General features: G+C 36.8%; 1 protein-coding gene across 4 annotated transcripts in view; it reads left to right on the forward strand.

The window, feature by feature from the left end:
- Window positions 1-24,248, forward strand: part of TRIM37 (tripartite motif containing 37) — a 238,113-nt gene that overhangs the window by 50,062 nt on the left and 163,803 nt on the right. For all 4 annotated transcript variants that reach the window (XR_013991978.1, XM_081029028.1, XM_081029027.1 and 1 more), the window contains exons 17-22: window positions 6,071-6,156; window positions 11,734-11,928; window positions 15,480-15,788; window positions 19,656-19,784; window positions 20,159-20,339; window positions 22,121-22,239. Coding sequence is in view for 3 of the 4 variants with exons in the window: in XM_081029028.1 (XP_080885154.1) it covers window positions 6,071-6,156; window positions 11,734-11,928; window positions 15,480-15,788; window positions 19,656-19,784; window positions 20,159-20,339; window positions 22,121-22,239 (1,019 nt within the window). In the remaining variant the exon portion in view is untranslated. The remainder of the gene's footprint in view (window positions 1-6,070; window positions 6,157-11,733; window positions 11,929-15,479; window positions 15,789-19,655; window positions 19,785-20,158; window positions 20,340-22,120; window positions 22,240-24,248) is intronic.

The following is a 24,248-nucleotide window of genomic DNA, read 5'->3' on the forward strand; positions in this document are numbered from 1 at the left end:
TATGCACTCTTGGCGGGTATACTACAGAAGTGATGATGTAGCGTTTTCCGTGCATCCTGTGAAGGACAGGAGGAGAGTACATGTCTTTAATCTGTCCCATTATGGTGATTACTTTAGACCAGTTGGTTAAGAGTGCTTTAAAATTATGATTTTTCCCCCCTTTGTAATCAGTAAATATCTTATGGGAACGTGTTTTGAGACTGTAAATATTTTTTTCTTTATGGACGTTTGTCCAGTAATTTTAGCATCCATTGAAGATTTTTGCTTGAAAGGATTACCATGTTGATTGCCAAATGTTCTTCTAATTCCATTATTTGTTCTGCATTTATTAATAGGAATTCTACTTTAAGAAAGAGCTTTTCCCTCTGCTCACTAATATGGACTCATGGATTCTTATATTATTAAATAGTTTAATCCATTTAGTATCATAATTTATTGCTCTCATTATTCAAGATTTGGCCAATGGGAGTTTATCAAAGAGCTAACTCCTGTGTCCTTCTGAGATGTCCTCATCATTTTTTAAGCACTTTTTTATTTTCTAGCACTATAAGATATTCCAGGTCCATCTTGTACTTTCTCTGTCCCAGCCCTGGCTTCAGCCATTTCTCAAGAATAAGGTGAGAGTTTTAATCCTCTATTTGACTTCGCCTCTATTCCTACAAATTAGCTTTTCAAAATAGACTATTTTGAATAGACTACTTAATGTTCCATCATAGCATATATGGCAGATTGTCTAAAAGGGTTGATTAGTTGACATGTGAAGTCTAAGTACCTTTAAGTTTTCAAATCAGAAATTATTACAGTGATACTTTTAGGTATATAAAATGGAACTCAATATAGAAGAGAATATAGAATCAATATAGAAGATTCTTTTAGATGGTGATTGTATATAATGGAATTTATTTTGCTAATAATAGGTAGATTAAATATGCAGTTCTATCGGAATTAATTTTATTATTTATTTATTTAAAGAGGACGCAGCTCACAGTGGCCCATGTGGGATGGAACCGGCAACTTTGGTGTTACTGGCACCACGCTCTAACCAACTGAACTAACCGGCCACCCCCTGAATTAATTTTTTTGACTGTTATGTCTCTTGAATTTTTTCAAAGTTGTTTTGAGAGCAGTTGGATTTTACAAAAAACTTGATTCACAACCTTTCATTAGATTGACTTTTCAATCCTTTTTCTAATAGAAGGTCTATATACATATGTCTACAATAATATCTCAATTCAAACTATTTTGTATAATTCATAGAAATAGCACAGTTAATTGTGAGCTATTTTGAGCACTTACGGAATCATAAAGTGTTAGATCTTAGAAATTAAGGTCAATTCCTTCCTTTATAGTTGAAAAATAGGCATACAATTTGAATGATTATTATAAATAGCTTTTAAATAATTAGGATACATTTATCAAGTAGGCCTTTTTTTCCTTCTCTCTCCTCTTCCATTGCCTTCTCCCTCCTCAGTCTTTCTACAACAGTATTATATATTTTCTTCCTGCAAATTTTTTCTTTTGAGACAATTGTAAATTCACTTGCAATTGTTAAGAAATAATAGATATTTCATACACCCTTTGCCCAGTTTTCCTCCATGGTAAGTAACATTTTGTAAAACCATAGTACAATATCACAGCCAGGTCATTGACGTTGGATAGTGAACATATGGAATCTTTCCACCACCATCAAGATCCTTCGTGTTGCCTTTTTATAATATACCCACTTTCCCCCACCTCAGCAACCCCCAGTCTCCCATTCCCCACTCTGCAACTACTCATATGTTCTGTGTTTCCCGTTTCTATAATTTTGTCATTTAAAGAATGTTATATAAATGGAATTACATGGTAACTAACCTTCAGGGATTGGCTTTTTTAATTGCATAATTCTCTGGAGACTCGTTCAAGTTATTATGTGTATCGATCGGTTTCTTTTAATGCTGAGTAGTATTCTGTGTTGTGGTTGTACCACAATTTGTTCAACCATTCACCATTTAAAGGCCATCTGGATATGGTTTCCAGTTTTGGGCTATTATAATAGCCCAAACATAAACATTTTGTTTAAACATTTGTGTACAGAGTTTTATATGGGCATAACTCTCCATCTCTCCAGCAGAAAGGCAGTTACTTGATTGTATGGCAATTGAATGTTTAGTTTTTGAGGAAACTGTCAAACAGTTTTCCTGAATATCTGTATTATTTTGCATTCCTGTGAGCAATGTATGACTGATCTAGTTACTCTGAGTCCCTACTAGCATTTAATGTTGTGACTAGTTTTTATTTTAGCTATTCTGATAGGTGTGCTATCTAATAGTGATTTTAATTTGTTTTCCTCTAATGGCAATGGTGTTAAACATTTTTTCATCTGCTTAATTTGCCATCTGTACTGGGGGTGCCAAAAAGATGTATACAAGTGGACACTTTGGTCAACGTTGCTCAAGCAATAGTTTGCCATAATCAAAAGTGTCTGGACACTGATAGTAACTACTTTGAGCACCTCTTGTAATTGCAGAAGTCAAACGTGACTTGTATTCATCTTTTGTTATCAGTATCTATTGAGTACTAGAATTTTAATAGTTTTTTTATTTCTTAAAATGTGTATACATTTTTTTGGCACCCTCTGTTTATCATTAGTGGAAGTTTTCTTAGTGTCTTTTGCCCGTTTTCTAATTGAATATTTTTAACTGTTGAGTTTTTTAAAAAATTATGTTAAAATATACATAACATAAAATTGACCATTTTAACCATTTCTAAGCGCAGTTTAGTGGCATTATTATATTCACATTGTTAGAACCATCACCACTATCTATCCCCAGAGCTTTTTTTCCATATTCCCAAACTGAAACTCTACTCATTAAACAATAATTTCCCCTTCCATCTTTCTTCCACCCCCTGGCAACTACTGTTGAGTTTTGAGGGTTCTTGATGCATTTTAGATACTAATCCTTGCAAATGCTTTTTCCCCACTCTGCAGCTTCCTTTCATCTTCTTAATATGGTGATTTGCCAAGAAGTTTTTTTTCTTTCAGCAGTGTTTTGTAGTTTTCAGAGTATACATTTCACACTTTAGTTAAATTCATTCCTAAGTATTTTATTCTTTTTCATGCTGCTGTATGTGGAATTGATTTTTTTTTTTTAATTTTCTTTTTGGATTGTTCTTTGCAAATATATGGAAATACAGTTGACTTGTCTATTATTTTTGTATCCTGCAACCTTGCTAACACATTTATTAGTTTTAATAGTTGTTAGTGGAGTCCTTTTTTCTCCCCCCGTCATCATTGTGTTTTACTTTTTGTGGGGGAGACTAGAAGGAGGGAGGGGAGGAAAATGGTCCCACTGGAGACTCCACAGTGTATGAGACTGGTACTATAAGGATGGGATGAGATAGCCAGGCAGATTACATGGAAGGTCCCCAAGATTTTTTTTCTACTGGTTTCTGTTCTCTAATGAAAATGGTAATACGTACATGTATTACCACATGGTATTCCATAAAGGTCAGTTGCCTTTTCTAGCAGAGTATCCCACAAGCTATGCTCTACCCAGACATCATCCTCCTTCTCTTTTCAAGCAGTGAAGATCACGTAGAAAACCATGAAACTAAAAGTGCAGCAGTTTGGGTAATGCAGTCAGCTAGCTGGCTCAGTGCAGGGCCTTCCTGTCTCCCCATCATCCCCACTCGGCTATGCCAGGGTGGGACTGAGAGTACAGTTTCCCAAGTGGCTTCCGTGAAGCCTAGCCAGCTTGTCCTAGAAGATTCCGTGTGGAGGGCTGTGGGTTGCAACTCTTTAGTGCACTGTCCTTCTTGGTGATGATAATTGTAGGGAAAGAAGCAGACAGCTGAAGGGCTGTCTTCAGGATCTCAACAGCCTTGCTTTGCTCAGTATCTTGGAAATTTACATCATTCACAGCTAGGACTTGGTCCCCATCCTGAAGTCCTGCTCGACGTGCATCAATCAGGAATCATCTTGGAGAGGAACGTGCCTTGCTGGGAGGCCTTTCCTCCTCGGATATTAAATCCCAACTGAGCTTCATGGGGCTTCTTCAGTGTGATGGTTCGGGGCAGAATCTGGGTCAACTCATTGCTGTCGTCTGGGTGGTATACTCTCTTGAGGAGAACCCATGCTGGGAGATTCTCAGAGGCATGCAGGAAAACCAGTGAGTAGTCACCCTAAGGAATCTGGCTGTCCCTTTCCACAAGGCTGTGACAGGTCTCAGCAACCTCCGGCTCCCTCACCGCCAGTTCAACCTGGGCACCAGAAGGAAGCAGGTGCTCAAATGGGTCGAAAAGGCCAGTGGATTCTTTAAGTTTTTCTAAGTACACAGTATATTATCTGGAAGTTGACATAGTTTTACTTCTATTCCAATCTGGATGCCTTTTACTTATTTTCCTTGCCTAAGTTCACTGGCTAGAATGTCCAGTAGAATGTTGATTAGAATTGGTGGGAGTGGACATCCTTGTCTTGTTCCTGATCTCAGAGGGAGAGCCTCAGTCTTTCACCTGTAATTATGATGTTAGCTGTGGTTTTTCCATAGGTGCTCCTCATTCGGTTGAAGAAGTTCCCTTCTATTCTTAGTTTGTTGAGTGCTTTTCTTACGAGAGGTTGTTGAGTTTTGTCAGGATTGTCTTTCTGCATCTATTCAGATGATCCTGTGGTTTTTGTTTTTTATTCTGTTGACATGATGTATTACATGAATTGATTTTTGGATTTTAAACCAACTTTGCATTCCTGGGATAAATCTCACTTTGCTGTGATAATTCTTTTTATGTTTTGCTGGATTTCGTTTGAGACTTTTTTTTATGCCCTCAGTAGTGTTGCAGAGAAACTTTGTGCTCTTAGTGGTGTTACACATTTCTCGGTGGCTCTGTTTTATAGCACGCTTCTCTACCCAGGCAAAATCTCTGAGCGAGAGCTCGGAAGCTGGAGTGAGGGCCGAGGTGTGCTAATTTCTCCCACTTAGAAGCTGAAGCAGTGTGGGTAGGGGAGTTGGCTGTAGCCTCAGATCTTTTCAACTTGTCTTCTCAGGCCTTGGACTTCTCTTTACAAGTGAATTGGGGCAAGAGTGACTTGGGCCTCAGTATTCTCAGCATGCTGCACCCAAGGTAGAGTCTTGGGTCTGGGTAGAAGAAGGGAATCCCCACTTCTTGGCTACCTCTTGGCCACCTGACCTTAGCCTCAGCACCAGGTAGCTGGAGAAGGGTGAGAAATGTTGATGTCTTATCCCTCCTGGAAGTACAGCTCTTCTATTGGGAGCTATGGAAATGGGAGCCTTATGTTCTTGGCTGCACCCGTCTGGAATTTCTGTATTACTGAATTGGGAGGCAAGGAAGGAGAGGGTTCACGCACCAGAGACTCACTCTTCTTACCAAATTTTACTACACTTTCTTGAGATGGTTTTCATTTGCTGTATGCTCTTAGTACTATTTCCAGAATCTTCAAATTTTTGTTTTCAAAATAATTTTCACCAGTGTCACTGGAGAGCAGGTCTACAGAGCTACCCATGCTGTCAAGCTGGGAGTTGATCTTAAGACTTCATAAAAATAGCCCAACTAACGTTGATGAGTGCTTTTCCATATAGTACTTTGCCATTTACAATAAGGTCATACTGGGTTTTGGTTGGAGACACTTCTGATATGGGAGACTTTGATAGGAGGTAACACCTTCTTTTCTAAAATAATATTTTAAGAAAATAGTATTTCGTCATGTATTGTAATTTGAGCATCTTTCTTTATTAACCTTAAAATGTAGTGTTTTAAGCCTAATTTACTACCGCTAAGTTACTTGTAGATTCTTTGAAGCTGTTAATATAATCTCTTCTGCTTACAGTGGCTCTCAGGTTTTCTATTTTAAAAATTAAACGTTGCCAACCTATTTTGGCATTTTTTTAAAAGTAGTTTGAACACGAACACTACCTGTATGTATGATAATGACAAAAGTTTTTTTCTTTATTTTTGTATTTAGAAATGTCTTACCTTCACAGGAAAAAGCTATGCACCATTGCTATAAAATTCATTGAGGTGTGACAAATCAAAAATTCATTGAGGTGTACTTACTTTGAGTTTTGTATATTCTTAGGTCTGGAGAAAATGATGTGGAATACAACAACATGGAATTGGAAGAGGGAGAGCTCATGGAAGATGCAGCTGCTGCGAGACCTCCAGGTACAGAGGCCAAGCCCCACCGGCGGCTTTGTCTTTGTTCTTCTCTGACTGTAGCATATTGTAATACGTGGCAGTCACTGCGCTTTCTGCCTGTGGTGTTGGAAGTGCTGTTTTATATGTGGAGTTTAGAGTATGTCACTAATGGTATTTAAAACAATAATAATAACTAACATTTTGGTAAGTGTTCTTAGGTACCAGGCACTGTGCAGAAGCACTTTGTATACTTTATCTCATTTACTTATAAAATTCTGTGAGATAGGTTTTAATATTATTTACTTTTTATAGCTGTAGAAACTGATATGTAGAGAAATAAAACAATTTGCTATCTTTTCACAATTTAGTAAACGAAAGAGAGGAATTAAAGTGCCAGGTTTGTCTGAATTCAAAGCTTATGGCTTTATCTGCTGTTTTATACTGTCTTTTTACGGTGTATGTCCTGCTTGTATATTGAGCTTGACGGTGGGATAATCTGAATAGACTCATTGAGTCTTTGACTTAAAAAGGACCTTTTACTACATTATCTTTTTCATTAAAAATAAAATCCCGAAACCCACAGCCTATACCTGGCAGTAACTCCTCAAGACTGTCACGGTCATGAAAAATAAGGAAAGACTTAGAAAATGTCCACACCGGAGAGACCAAAAGATATGGGCAGTAATGCAGTGTCGTCTTCTGTATGGGATCCTGGGACAGAAAAAAAAGACAATCATGGGAAAACTAGTGATAATTAGTAAAGTCTGGCTTTATAGTAATGAATCAATATTGGCCTTTTAGTTTTATCAAACGTGCCACAGAAATATAAAATGTTAACATCAGGGGAAACTGAGAGTACACGAATTTTATACTTACGTTGCTATTTTCCTGTTAATCTAAGCTTATTTCAAAATAAAAAGTTTATTTAAAAAAAGAAAAAAGGACCTTTTTTGAGAGCTCATTTTACACATGGAGAAAACTCGGAGATTTAGTTGCCCAGATAATGTAGGGTAGCTGCTGGTACAGCCAGGCTAGAACCTCACATGGTCATTTTCTTGGAACTAGTTTTCTGCCAGATACCTTGCTCCTCTTGGGAAGAACTGACTTAGATAATGGGTGTTTTTTTTGTGTGTTTAGACCTGTTTATTTTAATAGGTGCATCTTGGTTAGAACAGTTATAAGGCAATTTGTGCTGCTTCTACTTTCCTGATGCGCCTGTGGTGTGAGCACGGGCATGTTCTATAGCATGCTTGGATAACTCAAGTTCTCTTAAATACCGGTCCTCAGTGTTTCAACTTCCAGCCTCTGCCCTGTAGTCTTCCTGCTCTTCACGTTATATCTAGGTAATCTCAGGAACATCTGCAGATCAGTTCTGTCCAAATGCTGATTCCTCTTCAAGTTCTGTCTCTAACCTTTATTTTTCTCATGACTTCCAGACTCATGTAGCGGTCAGGTTTAGATGTCTCAGACTCAGCTTCTTCCAAACAGAAATCATTATATTTTCATCTGCCAGCCTGCCTGTACAGCCACCATCTTCGCGATTGATAATGCTCTATAGCCTTCACCTTTTCCTCTCCTTCAGGCTCACCAAAATCTGTTGATTCTTTTCCTAAACAGTGCCTGACTTCATTTGTTACTCCCCTGTTCTTGAAAGTCCACTGTCTTTCAAAACAGCCTTTCATCTGGATTCCTTGTATCCATTATTACTCCCCTTAATTCTGTTTACCATAGCATGCTTCAGAATGAGGTTTTTATTCCTCTTCAAATTAATATCTGATCATGTCACTTTTCTACTTAAAAACGCTCTAGTGGATTCCATTTACTTATAGGATAAAGTCCAAACTCATTAATGTGGTACACGAGGCCCTTCATGCCCTGGCACCTGCTCATTTCTTCAGCCTTATCTCTCTCACACTCCCGTGTCATTTTTCAGCCCCTCAAATGTACCATGGTATCGCTCACATCTTTGCTTCCCAACACGTTGTTCCTTCTACCTTCTCACTCTCAGCATTCTTAACTCCTCTTTTTTCTTTTTTTACAGTTGACCTTCAATATTTTACATTAGTTTCAGGTGTATAGCATATTGGTTAGACATTTATGTAATTTATGAAGTGATACCCCTGATAAGTGTTGTACCCATCTGACACTATACAAAGTATTTACAATATTATTGATTATATTCCCCGTACTGTACTTTACGTCTCTGTGACTATTTTGTAACTACCAATTTATACTTCTTAATCCCTTCACCTTTCTCTCCCAGCTCTCCAATCCCCCACCCATCTAATAATCATCAGTTTGTTATCTATGAGTCTTTCTGTTTTGTTTCTGTTGTTTAGATTTCACATACAAGTGAGATCATATGGTATTTGTCTTTCTCAGTCTGACTTACTTTACTTAGCATAATATCCTCTAGGTCCATCCAAGTTGTCGCAAATGGTAAGATTTCATTCTTTTTTATGGCAGAGTAATATTCCATTGTATATATATTTACCACAATTTCTTTTTTTTTTTTTTTTCACAATTTCTTTTTCTAGTTGTCTATTGATGGGCATTTGGGTTGTTTCCATATCTTAGCTGTTATAAATAGTGCTGCAGTGAATATTGGGGTGTATATATCTTTTCGAAAGTGTTTTGTATTTCTTTGGATAAATACCCAGGAGTGGAATTTCTGGGTCATAAAGTAGTTCTATTTTTAATTTTTTGAAGAACCTCCATACTGTTTTCCATAGTGACTGTACCAGTTTGCAATCCCACCAACAGTGCATAAGGGTTCCCTTTTCTCCACATCATTGTAAATACTTGTTTGTTGATTTGGTGATGATAACCATTCTGACAGGTGTGAGGTGTTATCTTACTGTGGTTTCTATTTTCATTACTCTGATGAATGACATTGGGCATATTTTCATATGTATATTGGCCATGTGTATGTCCTCTTTGGAGAAATGTCTGTTCAAGTGCTCTCCCCATTGTTAACTGGATTGTTTGTTTTTTCGGTGTTGAGTTGTGTGAGTTTTTTTATAAATTTTGGATGTTAACCCCTGTCAGATGTATCATTGGCAAATATCTTCTCCCATTTAGCAGGATGTCTTTTTGTTTTGTTGATGGTTTCCTTCATTGTGCCAAAACTTTTTAGTTTGGTATAGTCCCATTTGTTTATTTTTTCTTTGGTTTTCCTTGCCTAAGGAGATATATCAGTAAAAATATTACTAAGGATAATGTCTGAGAGTTTACTTCCTATATTTTCTTCTAGTTTTGTGGTTTTGGATCTTAAATTTAAGTCTTTAGTCCATTTTGAGTTTATTGTTTATGGAGTAAGAAGGTGGTCCAGTTTTTTTAAAATAAATTTTATTGGGAAATATTGGGGGACAGTGTGTTTCTCCAGGGCCCATCAGCTCCAAGTAGTTGTCCTTCAGTTTAGTTGTGGAGGGCTCAGCTCAGCTCCAAGTCCAATCGCCATTTTCACTCTTTAGTTGCAGGGGGCGCAGCCCACCATCTCATGTGGGAATTGAACCGGCAGCCTTGTTGAGATCCGGAGCTCTAACCAACTGAGCCATTCGGCTGCCCTTGTTTTTTTTTTTCATGTATCTGTTCAGTTTGCCCAACACCATCTATTGAATAGACTGTCTTTATCCTGCTGTAATTTCTTGTTTCTTTTGCCATAAATGACCACCATTTGCTTTTTTATGAGGTGTTTTATATTTTTTCCATGTATGCTTCAAAAGCAGTTACCTGCTTATAATTTCAGTAGCTTTATATTTTTTGTGGCCAAAAGCTAGAAGCAACCCAAATTCTTGCCCAATAGAATAAAGAAAGAAATTGTATGTATTCATATACTGGGGTGCTGTGTAGCAACATAAATGAATTTCATAAACACAATGTTGATCAAAGAAGCGGGATGTAAAAGTACATACATACTCTATCATCACATTTATATAAAGTTCGAAAACAAGCAAAACAAATGTATGGTATTTAATGAGGATGGAGGTTACCTTTGGGGAGGAAGGTTAGCAAGTAACTTTAGGAAGTATTTGGGGGGGGGCAGTTGGGGTGCCAGTACTTTATGAACATTCATTAGGCTCTAAGTACTTACATATGAGTCACTTATACCCAGAATGATGGAGTTAGTGCTGAGAGAGGTAACTGAAATAGACACTAATGTCTTCCATGCCTTTATGGAATATCATAAGTGAGTAGAAAGGATGGGAGGGAGCCAGAGAGGGAGTAGCCAGAGGGCATAAACCTCAAAGGAAAGAAGTTTTTGCTCATTGGTGAGAATAATGACCTGGAAGAGCGATGAGAACCTGGAGACTGCTAACATTCCTTTCTGTACTGTGAATTTATTTAACATGGGCAACTTCTATTTTTAAAGAAGAAGATATCAGGGCAGTAGATACCATATACTGGGCTACTGAGCTTATTTACTTACTACTCAGAACCACCTGAGTAACTTTTTGGAAAAAGCTCCTGGATCCTACTCTAGTATTCTCGTTCAGTACGTCTGGGGTGGAGCCAGGAATCAGTAATTTTTAAAACTCCACCAAACTCTTCCAGCTGACTGATATGCAGCCTGATTTGGGAACTCCCTAGTAAAGGAATAGAGTTAAGAAGGTTTCAAGATGGAGGAGGGATAGTTTTCTGCATTTTTAAAATAGGAGTTGTAGTGTTTACAGAGCGTGGGGTGAAAAATTGGCAGTGGGATAATAATCCTAAGAAGAGGAAGAAGTAGAAGATGAGGACACAAGAATATGAATATAGATGAAAAACATATAAGTAAATAATTGGCCTGAAGCTTCTGAATAATTGAACTTTCTCCTAAGTTATTTTCTGCTGGATCTCTTTGAAATACTCATGAAGAATAAATACTTGATTATTTTATTTCTACATTATCTAAGACTTTGCTTCATATAACATTTTTAAATGTTGTGTTTCTTTAGGATATATTTAAATAGCTTTATTGAAGGAGTAACATTTTCATACTTGATATTTGCTAGGCACTGTATGAGGAGGCCCTAGAGAAAAGTCAAATGTTTTCTTTGGCTTAAGGAGCATAGTCCAACACAGGCGATATAAACAGGACATTTGCTTATGGATGTCTATAGTACGCATTGGTCATTAACTAGTTGCACTCCAGTACTTAATCAGGCCAGGAAAAAAGCCTTCCAAGCTGTCCTGAACCTGTACATTTTGCTATCCAAAGACCTGGAGAAGATTCTTATCTTGGTGTCTAGTTCCTTGGGATCTGTTGTATTGTGGGGATTTTTCTTTTATTCAAGACCCCTGGGTTATGGGATATATTCTCCTTTACCTCACTCATATCCCCCTAATTGTGCGTATTGTGTACGTTGTCACCTGTTTTTTCCTAGGGCTCAGGACGGGGTTCAGTGTTGCTCCTGAACTCTGGATAGTGAGGCCAGTGCTCAGGCACGGTGCCCCTCTCTGGCAGTCCGGTTACTTCCTTTGTGCTTCTCACCATTAAAACCTATCCTAAGATAGGTCCATACACGAGCATTCAAACAACATTAACCAGTTTACCTTTTCTTTTAAGTATACTTAAATTGGTGCAAATACCATGCATTTTCTACATCTCTGTTTCTTTTGCAGGCAGCAACCATGGATATGTTGGTGCCAGTAGCAGGATGTCACGAAGAGCACATTTATGCTCTGCTGCTTCCAGTAGTTTATTAGACATTGATCCTTTCATTTTAATTCATTTGTTGGACCTTAAGGACCGGAGCAGTATGGAAAATTTGTGGGGCGTACAGCCTCGCCCACCTGCTTCACTTTTGCAGCCCACAGGTAAAATGTTAATGATTTCCCTTTTTTTGTTCCTCAAAACAACTCTTCAGTTTTAATCCAAGTATTTCACCTAAATGTTGGAGCACAGTATGTTTCTGTAGCAAACTGACTTTATTATCATAAAAATGACATCAATCAAATTAATTTTTGTTACTGTTCAAAGGTCTTTTGTGCATAAAATAATGTCAAAATGCCTGTAAGAATGTTTTTATATGATTTGCCATTTAAATTGTATGATATCTAAGTGACCGTTTGAGCCATATGAAGTACAGTTTTCCTTTGTGAATGGGCTTCATGAATACCATGACTTCCAAGTGGAACTGTTTCTAAATTGAATATAGAAAAAGATGGTTTACTCATACTTTGATGTTCAGTAGCCTAAAAATGTACATCAGTTAGCTGCAGTGTTTTATGTGGTGTATGTGCAGAGGTTATTTGTTGAAGAGAAATTATATACGCACACATATTAAATAATCAACTTGGTCTTTTTGAAATTCTCAGGCATAATCATTTTGAACAGCTAAAGATTTACCGTTAAATGACACGTTTTAAAAACCATTTTTGTTAGAAAGCTTTTTAAAATATACTGAACATTTTCTTACCTTCATAAACAATAATATTATACAAATCAAATCAATGATTTAGAACAGCTATGCTTCTTTAAAGCAGCGGAACTCATTTTTCAAGCAAAAATCTAAGGTAGAGCCTCAGTGTAAAAAAATAGAAATAGAGCTGCTCTAGTGGGGCATAGACTCAGAGTCTGGATTATTTAGGCCTCTTCCTTCCTAAGGTATGCTTCCTGAAAGTCTCCAACCAGGTTATGAAACCACCTGCCTTTTATCTATGTCCAAGTACATTTAACATCATACTTGTACTTTTGTAACACTTAGCACATTGTACATAATTTTATGTTTTTTCTGAGGCATTTTTATTGTGTAAAACTTGGAACATAAAATTATAAAGAAAATAAAAGAGGCATCAGGATAGAACCAACAGGTAATGTAGCTGAACCAGATTATAAGGTACATGCAGTGGTGAGTAGAACTAGAAAGTCAAGTTGGGTTCATTCTTTGAAAGGCATTCATAGTGGGCAGTGGGGAGCCATTGTTTTAGTTTAGGAGTGGTCTGATTCAAACTGTATTTTAGAAATGTGAGAGTCCCTAGAAAACGATCAGAAATGGAAGTTTAATCAGGGGTACTATTAATCAGTGGTTCCTAGTATAAGAGGGCAAGTTCATACAGATCTGTATTTTCTCAATCATATGATTAAAAATACGTAGAGCTTCAGGTAAGGTCTTCAGAATTTTGTGACATAAAAGTTCTGCTTAACCTCTAGGGAATACATTAATCTAGGCAATATACATATAATTAAGATTTTACTTATAGTGTGGCTATGGTAATATTTGGAACCTCGTGAAGTTAGAATTTATAGGGCTTGGCAACCAATCGGAATGTGGTAAAGAGGACTCTGAAGAAGTTTAGGTGCCCAGGAGAAGGGTGGCAGCATTGACAGATGCTGAAGTCCAGAGATGCTGTAGAGAGCTGTCATTCCTGAAGGTTATAACAGTAACGTGAGAGAATTTGCACATGAGAGTCTTAGTTCTAATTAACCTTGTAACTTGGCCAATTCAGGATGGCTTCTCATTGTCAGTGTCGCTTAACTAATAAAGGCTCTTTCTTAAACACATTGAGAAATTTGGAGGTAGGTGAGTTCAAGTTCATCAGGTACTTAAAGATAGGGCACTGGGTGATGGTCTTCCTGTGATTGTCTTGCCTCTTCTCTCACGGTAACACATCCACTGCTCCACGTGTCATGTTTTCACAGAAATGTGTCACTAGCAGGAAGGAAAAGACTGGATGGAAAAGAGACCCTATTCCTGCGACCCTGGAGAATAGATTTACTAATAATTAACATCACTCTGGAGGCTGACTTCTTGTTTTGCGTTCAAGCTTTTCTGCTTACTAGCTGGGTTACCTTGAGTATATTGTATAACCTTTTCGTGTCTTTCCTCGTTTATAAAACGGAGATAAATAATAGTACTTACCTCAGAGGATTGATATAAAGATTACATGACTTAATATTTTACAAATATCTGACACTCAGTAAGCTCTTTATAGATGTTTTAAAATAAATCAACACAATAAAATCTTCCTATCAGGATTGAAAATCTTTCCCAGAAGTGTGCCCGTCCCAGACTTTTGGCTGGCACTGAGTCGTGTACTCACCCTAACCACTATCAAAGAGGAAGGAGCTTAGACCAGTCCTGGACACATGTCCACTGGGGGCGAAGGAGGGACCTAACCTTCCTGAGCACATTGCTGCCCACCTGATACCTGAACAGAATCTGGGTCCTTTTGGCAAGGTTAGCAGGAAGTGGGGGGATGGCTGTTGGACACATTATAGTGTCTGCCTTTTACTGTGTTTCCCCAAAAATAAGACCTAGCCAGACAATCAGCTCTAATGCATCTTAGAGCAAAAATTAATCTAAGACCCGGTATCGTATTGTATTATATTACCGTACCGCACCGCACCACACCATACCCAGTCTTACAGTAAAATAAGACCGGGTCTTATATTAAATTTGGCTCCAAAAGACGCATTAGAGCTGATTGTCCGGCTAAGTCTTATTTTCGGGGAAACATGGTATTACTGTATTTCCACTTTTATGGTGAAGGTTGTTGCATTGTGTAAGCAGGCTCAGCTATCATTCCTATTAATAAAGGATTTGTTCTTTGTCAAGTTAGGTTGCCTGTTGGTTCCACTTTGGAAGGCTGTGTGTGCCTGTGGGTGCGCACATGTGTGGTTTTTTTTGGGGTGTTGAAAAGGGGCTTTTGATCTCTTTTTGCTTTGAGTCAGTCAGTGTTCTTTGATTTCCAAGATATCTACCTCTTTTTTTATTCCTGCAGTAGAAAGTTTGTGTTTTCCTTGCTCATGCCTCTCATTGTAATATTTGGGTAAGGGGGAAAAATTAAAAACTTCAGCTACTTTAGTGGTTGCAGACTCGGACAGGGAGTTATTCTTTTATGATGTCCCATGGCACTTAATAGCTGCATCTGCATTGAACATTAGTTCAGTAAATCAACTTTTTGAATGTAGTTGGTATTTATATATATATATATATATATATATATATATATATGTATGTATGTATATAATGTATGCAGATTTAACTAAGTATTTGGTTTTTTGGTTTTTTTAAAATAGTTTTAAATTATGAACATAATAAAACCTCAGTGTAGAAAACCTGAGAAAAGTAGAGAAGTATAAAGTAGGAAGCATAGGCACTAGGGCAGCTTTTTAAACATTTAAAGTTAAATATATGATTCAGATTTGAGTGATAATGTAACCCAGATTCTAACTTTGAAGTTGTGAATAAAATTAAATACTTGTGACTATTTTTTTAATGGCATTTAATGTATGCTTTTATTATTGATACCACCTAAAGCATCTTAGCTTATTTACACATCAAATCTGCATATGTTCACGGTACAAAATGATTTCATGAATGTGCAAGTCTGTATTAACTTGAGTTATCACTTTCTCTCTGAAGCGTCATATTCCCGAAAAGATAAAGATCAAAAGAAGCAGCAGGCGATGTGGCGAGTTCCCTCTGACTTAAAGATGCTAAAAAGACTCAAAACTCAAATGGCTGAAGTCCGATGTATGAAAACTGATGTAAAGAATACACTTTCAGAAATAAAAAGTAGCAGTGCTGCTTCTGGAGACATGCAAACAAGCCATTTTTCTGCTGACCAGGCTGCTCTGGCTGCATGTGGAAGTGAAAACTCTGGCAGATTACAGGATTTGGGAATGGAGCTCTTGGCAAAGTCATCAGTTGCCAGTTGTTACATACGAAACTGTAAGTGAAAAAGATCCTGTTAGTGCCATTTCTCTATGTCATTTAGGAAGATCGACTGCAGGGGTTTATTCAGGATAATATTTAAACATCTCTCTTACAATGAATTAAGAGTGCAAATACAGATAGCCTCTTCTCCCACCTAAAACTGACTGTGTTTTCTACTATATAATAAAGCTAACATTTCTTGATTGTGTATCCTGTACCAGGCAGTAAATAAGGCAAAATCCTTAACCTCATGGATCTTGCATTTGTGTGCTGGGAATTGGACATTAAAATGTGTGGACAGGTGGAAAGAATTTCAGTTGGTAAAAAGTGCTGTGAAGGAAACAGAAGAGTGGAATGGGAATAGCAGGTGAGCAGTGTGCTACTTCAGTTAGGTTAGTCAGAGAAAGTTTCTGAGGAGGCAGCATTTGAACTGAGACCTGAAGGTTGAGGAGGTGGCAGCCATACACAGATCTGTGGGAGCACTCTTGAGGGTAGGCAGAACAGAAAATGCAAAGTCACTGACAACAGGATTTGCCGTGCATGTTTGAAGGCTTGATGGAAGACCAGTATGGCTGAATGTGGTGAACAAAGCAGAGGGGAGAATAATAGGAGATAGGTCAGATAGGCAGGCTCTAAGACCTCTATAAATAATTTTGAGTTTTATTCTGGTTTTAGGAGGAAGTGTGAAGAGAATATAAATCAGAAGGGTATTTATGATCTGATTTACCTTTTAAAAAGATTACTTTGCTTTTTGTGTGAAGAGTCTGAAAAGGGTTGAGAATGGGAGTTGTGATATCAGTAAACAGCTTATAACAATAGCTTGTGTGAAATATGGTGGCTTATTCGGTAGCTTATTCAGGAGTGGTTTCAGTGAGTAAATGGACATCCTTAGAGTCTAGCACCCTTTATTCACTGAGGTTCTCTTCTCTCCTAATTCTCCCAAGGATGGTAGATAACCTATTTTAGCTACGTAGAAGATAACTTAATCCATTACATACAGTGGATATTTTAGACCAGAAGGGCTCAGTTCTTTCCCGCAAGTCGAGTTAAGAAAGGCTGGATAGTGTTTTAAGGAAAGAAAAAACTAAGAATGATGTTTTAGTTTTTGGACTAAGGAACTTATTGACTGATGGTGTCATTAATTGAGGTGCAAAGCAAATAAGGAAGAAAAAAGTGTGGAGATTGGGGAGAGAGGATAGGGGCAGGAAATCAGGAATTCTTTTTTAAACATATTAGATTTGAGATGTCTGCTAGATATCCCTCATAAGTCTAAAGCTCATGAGGTCAGAAAACTGGATATAAACAGTTGGGGGTCAATAGTATAAGATGCTGTTTAAAGCCAAGGACTGAATAAGATCAAATATGAAGGGAGTTTAAATGGAAAAGAGAAATTTTGGCTCTGCTTAAACTTTTAAAGGCCTGTTAATGAAGGGGAGGCCAGCAAAGGAAATTGAAAAGAACAATCATAAAGGTAGGAGAAAAACTGGAAGTGATAAATACCCCAAATATCTAAAAAAAAAAAGTGCATCTCAAAAAGAAGGGGAGTGGTTATACCATTGAGAGGTGTCAAGATGAACGGGCGGGTGACCCTTTTAAGATTTTCATGGAAGAGTATAGCAGAAGAGTGAATTAGGCGAGAAACGAGCATGACTGTCCAGCTTCTTTAAGTTTCACAGTGAATCTGGTGGTACCTGGACAGGGTATGGAGTCGAGAAAGAGTTTGTTATCTGTGTTGTCATTTTCTTACGCGTGAATTTTTTTATTATGGTAAGTAAAATATAAATAACATAAAATTTACCATTTTAACTATTTTTAAAGGTACAGTTCAATGGTATTTAAGAACATGCACACTGTTGTGCAACCATCACAGCTATTCACCTCCAGAACTTTTTCATCATCCCAAAATGAAATTCTGTATCCATTAAACAGTAACCCACCCATTCCTCCTTTCCTCTTACACCTGGTAACCACTCTTCTACTTTCTGTTTCTGTGAACTTGACTATTCTAGATGTCTCATATAAGTGGAATCATACCAATATTTGTCTTTCTGTGTCTGGCTTATTTCACTTAGCATAATGTCCTCAAGTTTCATTTATGTTGTAGCATATATGTTATTTAATTCCTTTTTATGGCTGAATGATACTTCATTGTATTTGTTTATCTACTTATCAGGTGATGGACGTTTGGATTTTTTTTTTTCTACTTTTTCGCTATTTTGAATAATGTTGCTATGGACATTCATGTATAGTTTTTTGTGGGGACATATCTATGTTTTTGTCTTGAGTATATGATTAGGAGTGGAATTGCTAGTTTTTATGGGAAGTATGTTTCACTTTTTGAAGCACTGCCATACTATTTCCAAAGTAGCTGCACCATTTTACAGCCCCATCAGCAATGTTTGAGGATTCCAATTTCTCCATATTCTTGTCAACACTTGTTATTGTCCATTTTTTCTTTTCTTTGCCTATTGAATTGTCTTGGCCTTCTTGTCGAAAATTAATTGACCATTAATGTAAGGGTTTATTTCTAGACTCTCGAGTTCAGTTCCATTGATCTATATTTCTGTCTTTAAACCAGTACCATACAGTCTTTTTTTAATATTTTTTTATTAGTTTCAGTTGTACAAACAACGTAATAGACATTTAAACCCCTCATAAAGTGATAACCCACCCCCCAAGTTACTAGCCCTCCGACTATCTTATAAAGCTGTTACAATACTATCAACTATCTTCCCTATGTTGTACTCCACATTCCTTGACTATATACACTTATATATTTAGTTATAGTTGACATTCAGTATTATTCTACTTCAACGTCATGTGTATAGTGCATTGGTCAGGCACATACAGTCTTGATTACTGCAGTTTTATAGCAAGTTTTGCAATTAGAAATGTGAGTCCTCCATTCAGGATTATTTCTGGTAATTCTGGATCTTTTGCATTTTCATATGAATTTTAAGATCAGCTTATCAATTTCTGCATTTTAAAAAGACAGCTATTTTTATAGGGATTGTGTTGAATCTGTAGCTTAAGTTTGGGAGTATTGTTGTGTTAACAATATTAAGTTTTCCCAATCAGCGAATACAGAATATTTTCATTGTCTTTTTTATTTTCTTTCAACAATATATGTAGTTTTTAGTGTGTAAGTCTTATATTTCTTCGTTTAATTTTTTCCCAAGTGTTTTATTCTATTTATGCTGTTGTTGCAGATGGAATTCTTTTTTACATTTCATTCTCAGATTGGTCTTTGCTGATGTATAAAATGACGATTGATTATCAGTCTTACATCCTTCTACCTGGCTGAACCTGCTTATTACCTTTTAATGCATCTCTTCTGCTTTCTTTTATTTATTTTTATTCTTTTTCTAGCTTGTTGAGCCTGTGCATGTTATGCCATTTAGTATCAGTTTTTTCTAATTAATTCATGTTAAGGATATGCATTTTCTTCTAATTACTGTTTTAGCCACAGGCATCTTAAAGTATTGTAATTGTGGTCCATTTCTAATTCAACATTGATTTTCTTTTAAGCCCTATAATATTTTACAATTTCCCAGTGTTTAGGTGTTATATATTTATTGTTAATATTTAGTTTAATTGCATTGAGATGGAGTTTGTGTCTGTTCTGATTTTTCTTCTGAAGTTTACTAATTTTTCTCTTTTTAATTTTGTAAGTTAAGACTTTTCCACAAGCAGCAAAGTAGGAATACTTTTAGGGAAACACCCCAAATAAACCAGTGAGGACCAAAACATTGTCTTGTTTGTTTGTTTGTTCATATAGCAGATAGAATGCCTATCACGTATAGTAAGATTAAACTTTCTTTGATTGCCTAGGTAGTAAATTTTGTGCTATTTTGTCAGAAATGTTTTTGAATGTTTTTGCAGCCACAAATAAGAAGAGTAATTCACCCAAGCCAGCTCGGCCCAGTATAGCAGGTAGTCTTTCACTTCGAAGAGCAGTAGACTCTGGAGAAAATAACCATTCAAAGGGAGATTGTCAACCTCCGTCTGAAGGTAATTTTGAGAGTTCAATGTAATTTCAGTGGGTAGATGTCTGTTACTTGAACTTGATCTTACGGTGTAGCCTTAGACCTTTAAAGGCACCAAAAGTGCTGAAATTTGATTCGAAAGTTCCTTGATCTCACAACAGAACCGTTTGACTGATTAGTAAGAAAATACAGCTATTAGATTGCATATTCTGGACTCCTTAATTTTACATATTTGGCATCAAAGAGACTGAGAGAGATATTTTAAAGTTATTTTTGGGTTTTCCTGCCGTTTAAAAATGTGTATTTAGTGAGATCTTCTAAAGTGGAGACTAGAGAGAGAACCTTCTGTTTGTTTTCCTTTTTTCTGAATATCCTCTTCCTTTCCGCACGTTCCCCCAGGAAGCTGTCAGTCTGGGAGCAGGCACAGTTCTCCCCGAGCCTTGACACATGGCAGTATTGGTGATATTCTGCCAAAATCCGAAGACCGGCAGTGTCAGGCTTTGGATTCAGATGCTATTGTGGTTGCAGTTATCAATGGCTTACCTACTGTTGAGAAAAGGAGGAAAATGGTCACCTTGGGGTAAATTAAATTATTTTGTTTATTAATGGCGTATAGCTAATAGCTTCATAATGAACAAAACAAATTTCCACTACGTTAATTTTTTAGCAGATTGAAAAAGTTAATTTGTTGTATTAAAATGTATCTTTTAAAGTATCACAGACCTTACTTATTTTTCTTAATAGGATAAGATAGTACCAGAAGTTTAATTTAAATATGTTAAGAGCTCATTTTCACTGAAGTTAGAATAATGATGGTGTGAAACCTTGTATGAACTCTGCCTTGTGAGATTTTGTGTGTGTGTGTGTGTGAGCTTTATTTCCCATCTGCCCCACACTTTTGATAGACGTTTCAGCTGGGCTGTATTATGTCTCATAGGTCTTTTACACATACTTTGCAAGGAACAAAGCGCTTCTAGCAATTTTATTTTAACACTGATTTTTATCTCACCTTTTTTCTCTCCTCTTATAAAAGTGTCTTCAAAACTCATAGTTGGAGTTTCCCAAAAGGATATGTATGATAGTCAACACCTTAATCTTCCTCCTAGGAAACAAATTTAAATCCCAGCCATCTCAAACTTCCATCCCTTCAAAAGATGGAATGTTTGTAGAATGTATTGTATATGAATGTGCTAGATCAGCCTTAATATCCATCTGCTGATCTATTTTACGGATTTAATTAAATATATTTCTAAATTTAAACAGTGGAATAGTTCTACCTTGGAGACTTTGAAAAGAACTTTGAATTAAATTTAGAGAAAGATTTACATCTCTTAAGTTTACTTAATTTCATATAGTTTTAAGATCTGGGCAATTACCAAATCTGAAAGGACAGCTGGTGGTTTAGTTTTCTGTTAGCTCATATTTAAGCAGTGGAAGGTGTTATAATCATTGGAGATTATCTTGTCCTCTCCATTACTTAGCCTGATTTGATAACATATCCCTTTTAAGTTGAAGCTGCAGCTAGCTTTTATATGTATTTGTCATGGAGATATTTATACCTGCCTTTAGTCATAGAGATTAAATGTACATAAACTTAGACTTTTTTCTAGCCTGGAAAATCTTTTGTAAATGTCTGCAGCTTTTAGCTCTAACCCTCATTTTACAGTTAATTGTATCGCCAGCCTGGCTCATGTGGTGTTTTCCAGCTTGTGTCTTTTTCATTGCCTGATTTAAAATAGTATAAGCAAAAAATTTAAATACTAAGTGGTTAAAAAATTAAGTGAAATGTTCCCCGTTTTTGGCTTCCATCTGCTTAGTTTTCCAACCCCCTGCCCACGCACTTTCCTGCTGTTCTTAATTTTTTATATATGATGTATATTCTCAGTTTTTATGTGTATTTTAGTAACTGTGACTATATAGCTTTTTTAATACAAAAGGTGCACCCCATTTTCTCAATAATATATCTCAAAAGTCTTTCCATATTAGTGAAAACACATTATTGAGGACTTCTGTTTATTTTTTAATTGGAATTTTTATTGAGATAATTGGAGAGTCACATCCAGTTAAGAGAAATCATACAGAGAGATCCTGTGTTCCTCACTCAGTTTCCCCCAATGATAATATTTTGCAAAACTGATAGAATATCACAACCAGGGTATTGACATTGATAGTCCACCATTTTAGAAGCTTCGTTGTAAGTTTGCTAGTGGATTTTTTAAAAATCAACTTGAAATTTAGTATTAAACATTAGTGCTATATACTTTACTTAGTTCGATGCTCAGTTTCAAGACAAGAAAATATAGATTATTGTATCACTGACTAGTTATACAAAAACATCAGGTTGTTTTCTCCCTTTTTGAGGGCTAACACTAAAGGAGGTCATCTGGAAGGAGTGCAAATGACTGACTTGGAAAATAATTCTGAAACGGGGGAATTACAACCTATACTATCTGAAGGAGCTTCCGCTGCCCCTGAGGAAGGTAAGGAATGATAAGTCATAATTAGGTGGGTGGCGGGAATAATGATCTTTTTCTGGTGTTGGTGGCGGGGAGTTGTTGGTTTAATAAAAGAGTGATTGAGACATTACCTACTATCTGATGTCCTTTTCTGAACACAGCATTCATTCATTGTGCAACTGGATTTATTAGGACATTAAGCACAGAGAAAGGCAAAATGGATAATCGACTACGTAAAAGGATATGTCTTATTAGAAAAGGCATTTATTATAGGAGGGAAAAATCTGCAGATCGTTCATCTGCTCGTTCAATAAATATGTTAAGTCACCTACATGACAGGGATTGAATTTTTGCTAGATAATGCAAAGATGAAATTAGATATGCTCACAGTCTTATGGGAAGACATGCCCCACAACAACTAATTAGAATATTAAGTGACAAGTACTTCAGCTTTTGAAGTCAGTCTTGATTAATGTTTATAGACTACTTGGCCCTTACAGAGGTATTCCAAACTTGAACTATTTAAAAAATCCTTTAGAGTAACCGGCTTCAACTCTGCCAATTCATGTTCAATTACATTGCTAGTATTCTTCTGCATGTTCTAAATTTCTTGTTCTTTGTCTAAAAGCATAGAAGACATTTTGTAATTTTGAGTAATAGAAGGTATTTGAAACAAGGTTTATGTATGTTGTCCTTGCTGTGTCCTTTTTGTTAGCAAAAAAGCATGTCAGTTTTCTAAGTGATATTTGACATTGAAATTGTATTCGTCAGTGAAACTCTGCCACCTTCCACCTCTGCGCTTATTTGAATTTCAATGATTGATGAATTGTAACTCAAAGCATATATACAGGTGCCAGCATCAATCTCTGGTTACCCTGTGAGAGTGTGTGGATGGTGGCATTTTCAGGTTTTTCAGTTAAAGAACATTAAACATTTTGGTCTGCCCTCTTAGTTGGTGCTTGTGTGGCGGGCAGCATTATTTCAGTAGAAGAGATTCAATGGAAAGGAGTTTTAAAATGAAGTGTTCATTGTTAAAACATTAAGAAAGAAATATTATGATTGATCTTTATAGAAAGGACCTATAGGGATTAGCTAGTTTCCATGTAGTTATATAAACTGATTATAAATTATTAGTGGCTTAAATTTTTACAGCTTGTGCTGGGATTACAGGCTCCTTTTATTCATGCAGCGTTTATGAAGTGCCTCTGATTTGTCTGACATTGCATGTGATGCTCGTGATAAAGTAACTTCTGAACCTAATATTTAATTGAGGGTTTTTTCTACCTTGGCACCATTGATATTTTGGGCCGGATGACTCTGTTGTAGGAGGCTGCCCTGTGCATTGTGGGATGTGTAGCAGCACCCTTGGCTTTTACCCACTAGATTCCAGCAGCACTCCTCCAAGTGACAATAACCAGAAATGGTCAGATGTTGCCAAATGTGTCCATGGAGGCAAAGTCATTCCCACTTGAGAGCCGTTGGTTGAGTTGAATGATTCTCAACCGGGGTGACCAGAGTGCGTCACAGTTACAAACGGTAGCAAGTTGTAGCTCTCAGGCATATTGGATAATATGTGGTGGTAGTGGTGGTGGTGGTGGTGGTGGTGGGAGGGGCACAGGGGGAACAATGGAAGCCACCGGTCAGGTGTCAGAGAAACTGATTAATAGCGAATTATATTATGAGTGCTGTGATAGGGTATATAAAGAGCTTAAAGAACGGGTATGTAATAACGAAAAAAACAGATAATATTGAATAAGTCCTTATTATGTGTTAGAGACTTGCTAGAGACTTTACCAGTATTTATCTTATGTTTTCTCAATACAGCCCTACATGGTAGTTACTTTCTTATCTTGATTTTACAGGTGAGTAGGCTGAGGCCTAGAGATGTAACTTATCTTACCAGAGTCACAGAATTAAAATGGAAGGGCTGGAAGTTGAACCCAGAGCCAGTGCTCTTAACAATCACCTAGTCCACCTTTGGAAAAATCATCCTGAGGGATGAATAAGAGTTAGCCAAGTAAAGACTGGCGATA

Source organism: Rhinolophus hipposideros, assembly GCF_964194185.1.
Source record: "Rhinolophus hipposideros genome assembly, chromosome: 20".
Lineage (NCBI taxonomy): Eukaryota > Metazoa > Chordata > Mammalia > Chiroptera > Rhinolophidae > Rhinolophus > Rhinolophus hipposideros.